Genomic DNA, 13,899 nt, shown 5'->3' on the forward strand with positions numbered 1-13,899 from the left:
CTTTCATATTAAAATGGACTAGTCAGCTTGACCCTGATTTAAACATAATCATAGCATAATCATAATGGATGTAAACAAAAATGTAATAGTACTGGCAAAAAAATCAAACTATTTTCAGCTCTGGTTATCTAGTAGGTGACCGAACTAATAAGACAAGTTCACCATAATTCTAATAGAGATGTGCATGTCTCAAGAACAATGGGGAAAAACAGACAATAAATATATTTTTTTTAAAAATACAAAAAACTAAACAAAACAACAAAACAGTGCATTATAGTGAGGGCCCCCAAATTGTTAACTCCGCCACTGCTAGAATGATCCACTGTTGAGATTCAACCTATCAGTCTCAAAGAAGACAACTATAGGCTACATCAGAGGTGGTGCTACCATTAGGCAAAAGTAAGCGGCTGCCAAGGGCCCCCAAACCTGGAGGGGCCCCCAACCAATTGTCCTCAGTGCCACTAATAGGCAAGGTAAGCAGGTGATGCACCCTCCACCAGAAACGTTGTGCAATGTACCTTTAAAATAACAAAGTCAATTGTAAAAATGTCCCTGTCAGTGTAGATTGTCCCTGTTGTTATTAACGATGTTTTCTGTCAAAATTGTCAATGCTTTTATAAGAAATAAATTAATTTTTTTTGTAATTTGAGATAATAAATAATAATTAAAAAATAATGAAGTGAATTTTAAAATACTTGTTAATAGTCAAATGTGCTCTAACTATCCATTTGAACAAGCGATTCTTTGCTTTTTACTCTGTATAAAACTGTAAAATGAAGGAATTCACCTAGTGTTAGCAGGCAGGCTCAACAAAAGCTACAAAGCTACTGTTTTCATAAATACTCCATCAGCACATAGCTACAAACATGCCTCACTATTTTGTCCCATGTGACCACCAGTCTAGAGGTTTTTAAAACACCACAAAAACATGGAAATGAACACAGCCCCATAAAAGAGCCAACTGTCTCCTCACGTCAAGTTGTTGTGTGTGACTGGAACAATATTAGGGCTGAAGAAATAAGATGTTTAATGTAATACTGGGGCAAAGCAACAAGGTGGAAAAAGTGACATAATTCACCTTTAATTGATGTGTCTGACTGATTATTTGTATGAGACAAATTTTTAAAAAAAACTCTGCATGGAATTTGTTTAACTACTTTTGAGTGTCAAATTAAATAAAAATGTATAATTGAAAAACAGCAATTTTGTCTTTAAATATTTCATAATAAACAACACCAGAGCTGTAATGGTGAACAACTGATTTTAATTTACCGTTTTAACAAAATCCATCATTACAAACATTCTCTCTTAAGGTTTAATCCACAGACATCTACAAAAACACAAAAACCAGTGATTTTAATACCATTAATTTACCCAACCACAACCACCTCTAGATTTCTGCTTATTTTAATTTCCCAATCAAGATAATTACAGTAGACTCACCTTTCTGTGCAGCGTCACTACAGTGTTTTAATATTTATTGATTAATCAGTTGTCAAAGTCATGTGGAAAAATGCTTAGTGGATACCTAACCACAGAAATCCCCTTTCCTGCCACAATTCCCCTGATTCATTTCACAGACTAAAAATAAACAGTTTAATTTAACAAAGAATAAAAAGCATTTGATCGGTGGAGTTAAAATCTGACATACATTACATTGCATAAATCAATATATAAACTATCTATACAAATGAATTTACCTCGGAGCAATGGGAAAAGATTTTAACATGGTGTGACACTGCCCTCTGGTGGCTGTGATAAAAATCGACGGGGCATGCAGCTGCTATGCACAAAAAATAAGGCGTTGTAAAATTCCCGAATGTAATTGCAAAAGCACTTGACATGATAATTAGAAACTTATATTTGTCAGTATATTATATCAAAATGGGTTATGAATATTGTACGGATTGACGAATAGACCAAGTATTACGTTTACGCAGTCCCCCTTTTGTTAAATAAAGATTGAGAGTCCCGTTATAGCGGGGCATAGAGAAATGGTGTGGAGATTTCTCAGATCAGTAGATGAACAGGACTCGGGTGCGGGGCAGCGTGGAGAGGGAGTCGGCCATTTTGCGGATCCGGGCGTAGTTGATGAAGCCTCGGAGGAAAAGCATGAAACCTGGAAAAAAGATGAGAAGGGCATTGTGAGACTGACAGTGAGTATGTGACTTTATTTTACATCTTTGCACTTGCAACACATCAATATACATCTATGCTTTAAAAAGGGAGCATAAAAATATTCAAATTTATGTTGTAATTAATGAAGTTTTAACAAAGATCAAGATTTCTAATTAATAACATGTTTGGGTCTGCAGTAAATGTGGTTTTAACGAGGAAGAACTTTGACTTTTATGTTACTTTGAATTACTTTGTGTGCAAATTGTGCTATAGATATAAACTTGCCTTGCCTTAAAAGATTATCGAGTGCACTGTTGTGTTAATTCTGATTGCCATTTCAGTTCAGTTCTGTTTAGTTGTGCATATGACTGAAAGGTTTTCATTCTGCGCTCTTCTCTCTCATTTAATGTCTCTCTCTTTTTAATTTTATGATTATTTATGTTTTGATTTGTTTGTATTGTGTATTTTAATGTATTTTTTATTTTGTACAGCACTATGAATGACTTTGTGTAGGAATTGTGGTATACATATAAACTTGCCCTGCCATTTTTCACTACAACAAAATAAAAAAAATAAATAAATAAAAAAGATCAAAATTGGCATATTGGCCAGCCCTATCAATAGACTACAGAGTTTGAAAGCATTAAGTCAAAATGTGAAGTAACAAAAAGGATAAGTTGTAGTACAAATCCATTCAGCTTGTTTTTAGATTATGTGGGAGAAAATTTTATTACGGGGCCTTCATATTCTCCTATATTAATGGGAAAAACTGGGCTACAGCATAAGTAAAATTTCCATTCTAATAGTGAATCAAGCCTTGTCGTAAAAAGAAATAATACTACAATTATTTTACGGAGATCTACAATATTAAAAACATACACTTAGAATAAAGTCTATGCTCCATACAAAAAGCAGAAATACTTTGGCTGACACAGTGGAAAGTTCTGAGGGATTTCCTTGTTTTCTGGTTGGTTAGTAACCATTGAAGCAACAGTTAAAAGGAGCATTACATTTGCTAAAAGATTACATATAATAATAGCATGTGTTTCTGTTTTACCCTGTGTTCTTTTGGAATGTGTTTGAACATATTTTTATTATCTTGGCTACTTACCCATAACCAGAAAGACCCACCACAACCAGTACTGTCCATCGAAATACCCCCGGGAAATATGTGGAGAACTGCGAAAGGGCAAAACACACCGACGCAAAGTTAAAGTTTCATTTCAAGAATTAACTACTTACTTTAAAAGGTGCATTGTGTAACTTTTCTGGTGGAGGGTCCGTCAAATGCTTTTCTCCATGGATATTTATAGCTTTGTCTGGAATGTTTCACAGTATGGTATTAAACCTTTCTTTATTAATGGAAACAAATGCCTGCTTTTCTCTGTATTTTTGAGCTCTAAAACCACCTGTAATTTAATAAATATAAGGTAGAGCTGTTTAATGTCATACTGTGAAACATTCCAGGCAGAGCAATGACATCTCCATAAAGACAAGCAGGTGATGGACCCTCCACAATGCACCTGTAGCAGGTTCTCTAAAAAAATCTCCACTGCTTCATGTTGTTTGTGAGCCTTGTAGTTCCATGGTTAAGTGTAATGATCTAATCTGATGAAGACATTTACAGTTCATTTTATTTGATTAATTCATTTGAGCAAGACCCATTTTCTGGAGTTTATGTCTATGGAAGTCCCGTCAGTTTAATCTTTTCTCAAATGGCAATGTACTTGGACATTAAATTAAAATGTTATAAAATATACCATGTCTGAAGAGTTGCAATAAAATAGAGAGTCTTTCTAAAAATTTGAGAGCACTACTACTGGACATGTGCAGAGTTGGGTACGTTACCCTGACGATGAGGATCCATTTGATGAGGGACAGGCCAAACCCGGAGATTGCGCCGTAGCGACCGGCCGCCGAAGTGGTCAGACAGAACGACAGGAAGAAGCCGATCCAGTTGAACAGGAAGGCCACTAAACCACAGGTGAGACAGAAAAAGACTGGTTTGAATCATTTATTGCATTCTTTAGTTAAAAGGTGCACTGTGCAACTTTTTGCTAGAGGTCCGTCACCTGATTCTGTCTGTGGATATGTCATTAGTCTACCTGGAATGTTCCACAGTATGACATTAAACAGCTCTGCTTAACATTTATTTAATTACATGTGGTTTTATAGCTCAAAAATACATAGAAAAACAGGCATTCTGACTGAGCTGGGTCACTTCTCCACAGATCTGACCTGTAACTTGGCCTGGTTTGGTCTCCATGAATATAGAAAGGTTTAATATAACATTCCAGACAAAGTAATAACATCTCCATGGAGAAAAGCACCCTCCAACAAAAAAGTTGCACAATGCACCATTAAGAACAACACACAGCAGTAGGAGTTGTGCATAGATCTGCTTAGTTCCCCTTCAGCCCGCCACACACTACAGGAGTTTTCAGTCTTTAATGATTTTTATGCGTGAAAAAACAGTGCAGACCAGACACGAGGGAGAGAGAGATTTTAATTTGCACGATCCTTTGAGTACAATGACTGCAGTTAAGAGTCCGCACACTAAAAGCTAAAAGTTGTGAAAGCTAGTGCACTCACATCAGCTGTTTCCTGTCTAGAATAAAGAGACGTGCTTTGAGACTCTTAGTTCAAAGCGATCAGAGGATTGCATTCATAGATTATATTCAAGTCAAAGTGGCATTATTTCTTAAAGGGGCACTGTGTAACTTTCTGGTTGGGGGCTTGTTTCCTGCTCTGACCGACTCCACAGTATGACATTAAACAGCTCTACCTGTACAGGGTCTCTCCATGAAGCTAGAAATGTTTAATACTGAAACATTATCTCCATGAAGAAAAGCCTCCTGACAATGTTTTAAAAATAGCACAGGATCCAACAAAAATCAAGTTGGGTTACCTGCCAAATGGAAAAGCAAGCAAGGCAATGTAATCTTTAGATAATCTTCTTGAAAACCAAAAACACAAAATGTAAACATAAACAACTTTTAATTTACATTATGAAAAATGAGAATCAAACTGTTTTCAGAACAAGTGGTATTTGATTTGAAGATTTTGACTTCATATAACGTAAAAGAGACAGATATGTGATAAATATAAAAAAAGCAACGTTCCACATTTTTATCTAGGAACCTATGCTCTACAGGTAAGAGCAGATTACTTTGCAGACTTTGCAGTTAAGTTAATGTTTGTTAGTTAACGGTCCTGTATTACACACAGTTGAGTCTTGAAAGCTTTAAGCCATGTTGTAATGCTGTTATCTTCTCAAAAAAATACCTGGAGTTGTTTCAATCATTTAAGTAATCGTGCATTATTAGTCTGTCTACATCTCCACAGCTCAAAATGCTCTGTACCTTGTAATGTCATGAAGCGGTAGTTTTCAAGTTAGTGTCTACCTTTTACTTTTTGTTCAGAAGAGATTTGCAATTCCAAGGCTAAAATCATCCATATGATTGTAAAGAAGGTGTAGAAGTATTAAAAAAAACAAAAACAAAACAACAACAAAAACAGGGGAGTTCTTCCTGTATTACCACATGACACTGCAAACTGGAACAGACCAGTTTGTGTTTGAGAGAAAAACTAAAACACAAACGCAGGATTTGTGGGTTAAACATGTGCTTTTCGATGAGGAAACAACATTATAACAACAAAAAATTTTTTAATATGGGCTCTTTAAAGGTGTACGGTGTAACTTTTCTGGTGGAGGGTCCGTCAAGTGAATTTCTCCGTGGAAATGCTATTGCTTTGTTTGGAATGTTTCACAGTATGGCATTAAACTTTTCTATCATCATGGAGACCAAACCAGTCCAGGTTACAGGTCAGACCTGTGGAGAGGCGACCCTGTTCACAGTCAGAATGAATGTTTTTCTATGTATTTTTAAGCCATAAAACTATCTGTAATTGAATATGCTATGTAAAGCTGTTTAATGTCATACTGTGGAACATTCCAGGCAGAACAATGACATATCCATAGAAACAATCAAGTGACCCTCCCCCAAAACGTTACACAGCGCACCTTTAAAGAGCCCATATTAAGTCATTTCTGTTTTTATAATGTTGTTTTTATCAAGTGCTTTAATCAAGTAACAAAATTAACAAAGTGATTGTTTATACACAGTAAAATAAAATAACTACTTCATATATATTGGTAAAAATTCTAAACTTGCAACCCTACTACAACATCAGTCCAACTCACTGAAAAAGGTGAGCATGAAGATCCCGTCGTTTCCTATCCTCAACTGATCCGCGTCTTCAAAATCATCCCTGGTCACAAAGTCATCGTCCTGGATTCAACAAAAATAAAATAAAGACAAAGAAATGTGGTTAATTCAAACATCTGGATTTATTCTGCATGCACTCTGCACTGCAAACAACAACACGGCTTCCAGGAACACAATGGCATGTTCAGGTTAAAAGCATTTATAATTCACTCACATAAATAATGATAGGGGCTTAAGTTTCTTTCAAATATTAGCTTACAAACACCGTGTGGTTTTAACTGGTGTTACTGATGCCACCAATGATGTGAATATTAGATTTGACTTTGATTCTCTATACATACATTCTCTGTATATATTTTAAATATTAAGTCTATATTCTCGTCTTTATTGCTCCGCACACTTTGGGAATGGCTGCAATACACAATATGTGCAGGTTGGAACTTTGCAATAACATCAATAAGCAAATGAAGCAATGTTGGGTGATAATAAAAGGTTAGTAGTATGGTAGAAATATCAAGAATTATGATGCCTTACTACAAGAAGCACAGATACATTATTACTATAAGGAAAGAGTCCAACTTGGCATGAAAACATCACCACAAACCAACATCACAGCACAACAACTTGCCTTACCATGAACTTTGACCCAAACGAGGTCATTTGGGACATTTGTCATGTGAAGCTACTACTACCACTACTACACTACAAGTACATACACAGAGTATACACTGTACAGTAAGGGATGGGTACTGCCAAAGCTGGACCATAAAAACCCCTTTATTATTACCTCAAGTGAACTTCGAATTACATCGTCAAATGTGTCCAGTCGCTCCCTGGGCTGTGTCTGCTGCAGGAGCAATGTTTGTGGTAGAGAAACAACACCGGTCATCAGATCACAAAGTTACACTTCTATTTTATCCATACTGACTGTCACAGGGCTGTGCACTGAACGAGCTCATTTGCAGATGTGCAAGGAATTATTCAGTGCTTTCAGCACCACCCTCTAGTGGTCATCCAGGATTCATAGAATTATGGTTACATTAGTAACCTTCCTAACTTTCATATTACGCTTTATTCAGGTAATTTAGTAAGTAAGTATTTTGGGACATGTCAACATTCTCTTTCATGGGTGAATATGACAAAATTTAATTGCTATATATATAATCAGTTTCACAGTCTACCAGAAATGTGCCAAGGTAAATGTCACACAACCTCAAAACCTACATACATTTGTTTGGAAGATTACCCAGGAAGTTGCTGTTTCATTTGTATCAAACTTTTTAAAAATGTTTTGAATACAGATATCAGACATCTGTCAAGACAGGAAAAACTCAGGGCAAGTGAGGTTAAAACCCACACAAGTTTGTGGTTTAAAAGTTGGCACATCTAAATGATGTTGTAAGGATCAGAATGTATAGATTATATAGAGTGTACTTCCCGACTATCTTGGAGACAAAGCCGTATTGTCATGTGCGTACATGTGACCAGTGACTCTTTCTAGCCAGAATTGAAATAGATTGTGTTGTGTCCAAAGAAAATTACTTGGTTTAGACATGGTTAAAGGCACAGTAACCCACTTTGAAACACGTTTTAGTCTGAACTTAGTTTGGTCCCTTCACTTTAATTTCCACATAGTTCTCATACATGGACTGGCCTGTTTCTTCTATATTGTCCCACCCAACTAAATGCCTTTAAAAAATGTTTTAGTTAATATGCTTTAGTCTCATGTTCTTCCCAAAATAGCCACTTTTCCATCACACAGCATGGTTCTAGAATTTTCTGTAAGATACAAATTATAGTTATATATAGTTAGGCAGGGGCAGATGTTGTCTTAGGTCGAGTCAAAATAAAATCACCTTTAATACTCAGAAGCACAAAAAACTTGTTGCTATTCACCAAACAGTATGGAATAACACCCAAAGTTACTAAAATGATTCATTCACTCGTCATTCAGCTGTTTAAGTTTCAATAATTATACTCAAATACAGCTGAAAGGGTGGTGGGTGGTGAATTCAAATTACATTGACATTTTATTCCATTACGATTTCTTCTTGGTCTGAAATAACCATAGTATATTGCTTTCAGTTTATCTGAAGTGACTAAAATGATTCATAGAAGCATCTGGGTCAGACTAACCTGCTTTGTAAGATAAAAAAAAATATATTAAATTAAAATTGCTTCTTCCTGGATTAAACCACTCCCTTTTATTTCTCGTAGGTTGGATAATGAAATGTTGAGATATTTACTTTAACGCAGCAGCACACGCATAAACAAACAGAAGACATCAGGCACAGTGTATTTTTCAAGGTCTGGCAGAACATTTTATGAATGAAGATTAGATCCAAGCCTCCCAAACAGAAATACTCTGACATTTCTGCTGGGTCAAATATGTCAAAACGATTATAGGTTCAAATATGTTTTTTCTTTCATCTATGAGACGTTTTAACACTTATATAAAACTGTAAAATATACAGAAATATTTAACACAGGAAATACAACACGTGCTTTACACTAGATAAGTGACAACTAAATACATTACTGCACTTCCTGTCAAAGAGAGAGGCTCAACACTGCAGCCAGATTCAGCTGAGTGCACAAAGCCTGACGAAAACCACAGAATTATACACACAAAACAGCTGCAGTATTGGTGACATTACTATTATTGTGTTGTTGATTGTTGGGATGGGTAAAAATAAGAAATATAACGTTGTTACATGACTGTATGTTTACACAAACATGTAACTATTTACAGATTAATACATTGTCATTATTTTTACTAAAGTTAAAATATTTTTTATCAGCAGCAGGCCAAATATCACATTTCAGCTAAAAAAAAAATCATATAGGCCCATCCCTATTAGAATTGGTGGAAAAGAATCCAATTACAAGGTGCACTAACATTTTTCTGGAGATGATGCCAATAGGCCAATTTCACGTTTCACTCCCTTTATAAAAACATGCTTTCAAAGTTATTGTTTTGGGTTTTTTGCACCAAACACACCCATAACGGTTAACCCATTACAGGTGAGTTTGTTACAATAGAGGTTATGCACTGACGTCATTTTATTTGAAAAATGCCTCGCATCATTCTGAAACATGGACTACATAACAGACAAAATGTGTTTCTTTGCTTTGCTCTGTTGTTGCTGTGACTGTGCAGATCTAAGATAGCTTGTTAGCTAATGATAGGCAGAGAAAAAGGTCTTAATCTCAACACACACAAACTGTGCCTGATCCAAAGTCTGTATCAGTGATAAATAGGCCTGTACTTTGCAGTGTCTCCGTTGGTTAGCCAGCTGTTCACTGGCTTTCCACTATTGTTTACTTGATGTTCCTGTTTTAGATGTCAGACTATATATTTAGTGAATATAAAAGTCTAGAGTTGTAGACTTTTATATTTTTTATTAAACTGTAGCAGCTCTTTCACATTTTATATCTGTTTTGAGCTTTTACAGAAGAAAATGACTGGAATTTGACAGTCATGGTAAAAGTTCTCAGTGTTGTGAGGTAATCTGTATAACCTCTATAGATAAACCTGACTTACTGTGGAACACTCTAACATGTTGGACAAAGCATCATCTCCCTGGAGACAAGCCAGAGTGTTGAACCTCTCCACTAGAAAAGTTTGTGCTCATTTAAGGCAGAGACTTTCCTGTGTCAAGGCAAATATGAAGCCCTGTATTTCTAATGTTAAAACGTTAAAATCCAATAGATAAGACCAAAAATGGGTCAGAACCTAAATTAAGGCTTATGGTAAACATAGGGAACATTTTAAGACGTTTGATAAAGAATCAGCAGTAAATCACTGGTAATTAAGGCTTCAGGGTAATGGCCATACATTTAGTACATGCTTTATATATTGCATCAGCCAGTATTAAGATAGTGTAAAGATATCTTATACAGCCTTAGGGACAGACTTACTCTGGCTGTTACCAAGGGAACGGTGGTCTCCGCCTTGGAGCGCTCGGCCTCATCGTACGATGGCAGAGAAGTGGCCACGTTGTAGGAGGGAGGCTTTGGGAAACTCCCATCATCCTTGTACTGAAAGAACGCTACAGAAAGAACAAGAAAGAAAGGTTAAGCAAGGTACAAGATAATGTGAAAAACTCAAGGCAAAACAAGCTTGAATAAATGATGCAGGTGAAAGAGGTTCATAATAAGTTGGTAGTTACTTTTTTATTGCTCTTGGTGTTGTACAATAAGACTTTAATATGGCACACATCAAGAGTTGTCATTAGGTGATGTTCAGATAATAAAATAATAATTATGACTATACTGATTGTAACCCAGTAAAAGATTTTTTTTAAATTAAATTATTGAGCAAATTTGAAATAATAATTTAGGCTATGAAAGTGTAAGCTATATTTTTCAATGCTGTGTGCACTCAAGTTGTTGCTAAAAATGTATCTTTTATCCTGCAAAAGGGACTGTTGCCATCTGTAAGACTTTCATTTCAATATAAGCCAAAAGGGCTTTAACTATAATGCACCTTCCTAAAATAAAATAAATAATGACATTGATAAATGCCAAGTCAAACAAACTATGCCCAAGATGAAAGAGAAAGTCAGGACACGCCATGAAATATATTGTGCAGCCCTTGTAATATGTGTAACTCAACCCATGTGTGCGCAAACACAATACAACCAATTCTCAGTACCACCACACCCTTTCCACTTAGATATCACCAAGCTCCCCAGGAGCATGAGTCCATGTCTAACCTGCGTTGTCTTCTGCGACGGTGCTGTATGGAGGAGGAGCGTCAGCTGCAGCCTGTGGCCGCTCATCTGGGTCCTCTTCGTTCGGCAGCTGCACAACAAAAATAAACCGAAATGCACATCATTTGTACATAATGTGCACGGTCTTTACCTCATATACAAAAATGTGCTGGTTTAGGATGTTTCACTTCCACAAACATTTCCACAGCAGAGAAGTTCAATCAGTTTTATATCATTAGAACTATGGGCACTGAACATACCTCTAATTCTCCTGAAAACAAGCCAAAAGATATTTAGGAATTAAACCAATTTTACCTTTTGTCCAAAAATAAAAGGGAATATGTGACATTTTAATGCAACCACTATAATTCAATGAAATTATTAAACCACTGACTACAACAACTGTACTATTGCACTGTTATTTATTAGCAATACACCCTCTGAGCAAACAGCTACACAATGCAATACTAAAAAGGTGCCCATAATGAGTTAAGGTTATCACCAATAGCAGAACGATAGCAGGCAGATTATACTCTCAAAAAATGAAAGCAATTAAGGTTTGGTTCAAAACAGCCACGCTTCCGTAAGTGTTATTCAAATGGCTGCCTCACCACCAGCCTCCTTTTACAAAGACCAAACACATAAATTGTTAATGAACAAATAAATTAAAAAATAAAAATAAAAAAGGGTTTAGCTGCTATGAAAAACATAACTGCAAGAATGCTTTTAATAGTCTTTGGTAAGCACAGGAAATGCATAATTTATGAGTATGATTAACACACTAAATCCTATTAATAGCTGAGGTGGCACTTTTCTTACAGTAACTTCCCCGTGATATGTGACAGAGACAAAAGAACAGTCCCTTTCAGAGAACAAGGCTACATGGTGAATAATTGAAATGAGGGAAAACCACTGCATTTCATGTCAAAGTATAAGTCATTTGGAAAATCGCTGGAGTAGGGTGACCAGCTTTTCAACATTCTAAACTAGGACGTACCTGGGTTGGGATGGTTGGTATACATAGAATTGTGAAAAGAGCATGTAAAATTGTCCATCAAGTGTGGGATTTCTGTCTGTGTAACAGAGTGCATTTCTTTACCTTATGGTTATTTTCAAGCACAGTTTTCAGTATTTTAGCTAAACAAATTACAATATTCTCCTCTTTACTGTTGTTGGGCATTAAACTGATCAAACAAAGGGACACCTGGGCCATTTCTTGTATAAAACTGGGACAAATCAATGGTCTTTGATAAATCTGCTGAGACAGGGGAAACAGGGCTCATAACTGGGACTGTCCCGGGTAAATAGGGACATCTGGTCACCCTATACTGGAGGCAAATCATCAAACCAGAAGGACGAGATGATTACATTTTCTCATGCCCTTTGTCCACTTTACATATGAGTTGAGTTCCTTAGCAGTGTCACCTCACAGCATTATGACCCACAAATAGAGATGATCAATGAATGTAACTACAGAGTACCATAACTTAACTTATCTACATGCAAAATAAGATAAAAAGTTATATTAACACACATATAGAACATTGATTACAGAAATGCATATAAAATAGGGTGGTCAGAATTTAAAATTTAAAAATGGGACATTTCCAGTTTTTTTTATAATTGGTAATAATAAAATTGTGAAATGAGTGCCTAATTAAGGAAAATTGTCAAGCAGAGACCATTTATAACTAACATCTAAGTCAGTATAATCACATTTTCTTTGTGTTTTGGTCATTTTAAGCAGCTTTTCTTTATTTTACCAAAACAAATTACAATGTATGCCTCTCTTTACTGTTGGTATCAAATTTGTCAAAAATAGGACCACCTGGGACATTTATTGTATAAAACTGGGATAAATCAATGGTTTTGTTTAAATCTGCTGGGAAAAGGGACAGAGGGCTCAAAACTGGGACTGTCCCGGGTAAACAGGGACGTCTGGTCACCTTAATATAAAATGGATGCAATATCGTCATTTAGCCTATCGTTTTGGTTGGTTACTCAATTGTCAATTCATAAAATAAACAAATAAATAATGTAAATGTGAGCTTCAGATAGCTAATCAATGCTAAAGATTATTGTTTTTAATCTGGTTATGGAAGTGCAGCTAACTACTACTTCATGTTTATTATGGAGAACGTTTAAAACAGAGAGGGCCTACAAATGTCCATCAGTAAAAACTCAAACGCAATTACATTTATTGTAAATGTTAAAAGATGTTCTACTTTCTGTGGACAATTTGAAACCGGTGAGTTTATGGCTCGGTGTTAGCTCTGTTGCTAATTAGCATGTTACGTTAAGGCGTAACGAGCCCAGACGCAAAAAAAAAACGTCAAAAAAAACCCCCAAACAAACATGATTGTGAACGTACCTGCTGATATCTGGCGCTCGGTTCGGCCATCCCCGGTTCAAACAGTCGGTAATCAGCAGCAGAAACGGTGGATTTAACCAAAGCAGCCGACAAAAGTGAAATTATATAAGCGTGAACCACAAACAGTGAGCTGAAGTCTCGCCTGCCTCTCCTCCTCCTCTACACTTCTGCTGCTGCGCCTACAAAAGCGTCAAGAACATGTCAAATATTCGTGCAACAAGACGCTTCCTGTTGCCATTTCAAAATAAAACCTAGCGATTTTTTTTTTTTTTTTTTTTTTTTTTGTAAAAGATTGAGTTCTAGGATATGGCTCAACATTTATGAATGTACTTTTTAGATATTTAAGTGCAAAATCCGTTTCTGTAAGCATGACATTATTACATTACACATTCTATGAGCCATTCATTTTTAATTTCAGGGATTCCAGTGACATTAATGTTGTTAAAATGCAGATTTGTTGTAATTT

The 13,899-nt window shown here is 35.9% G+C and overlaps 2 protein-coding genes across 4 annotated transcripts in view; one reads left to right on the forward strand and one right to left on the reverse strand.

The window, feature by feature from the left end:
• Positions 1 to 13,899, forward strand: part of aff4 (AF4/FMR2 family, member 4) — a 183,868-nt gene that overhangs the window by 84,127 nt on the left and 85,842 nt on the right. The window lies entirely within an intron of this gene.
• Positions 1,248 to 13,619, reverse strand: LOC110160395 (NEDD4 family-interacting protein 1-like). Its single transcript, XM_020925034.2, is given in 8 exon segments — positions 1,248 to 2,119; positions 3,230 to 3,278; positions 3,280 to 3,297; positions 3,967 to 4,091; positions 6,323 to 6,410; positions 10,269 to 10,399; positions 11,066 to 11,153; positions 13,434 to 13,619. Coding segments are annotated over 8 exon segments (633 nt in total). The 5' UTR covers positions 13,464 to 13,619; the 3' UTR covers positions 1,248 to 2,015.

This window comes from Boleophthalmus pectinirostris, unplaced genomic scaffold (assembly GCF_026225935.1).
Source record: "Boleophthalmus pectinirostris isolate CB_2022bp ecotype Guang Dong unplaced genomic scaffold, ASM2622593v1 HiC_scaffold_12, whole genome shotgun sequence".
NCBI classification, from domain to species: domain Eukaryota; kingdom Metazoa; phylum Chordata; class Actinopteri; order Gobiiformes; family Gobiidae; genus Boleophthalmus; species Boleophthalmus pectinirostris.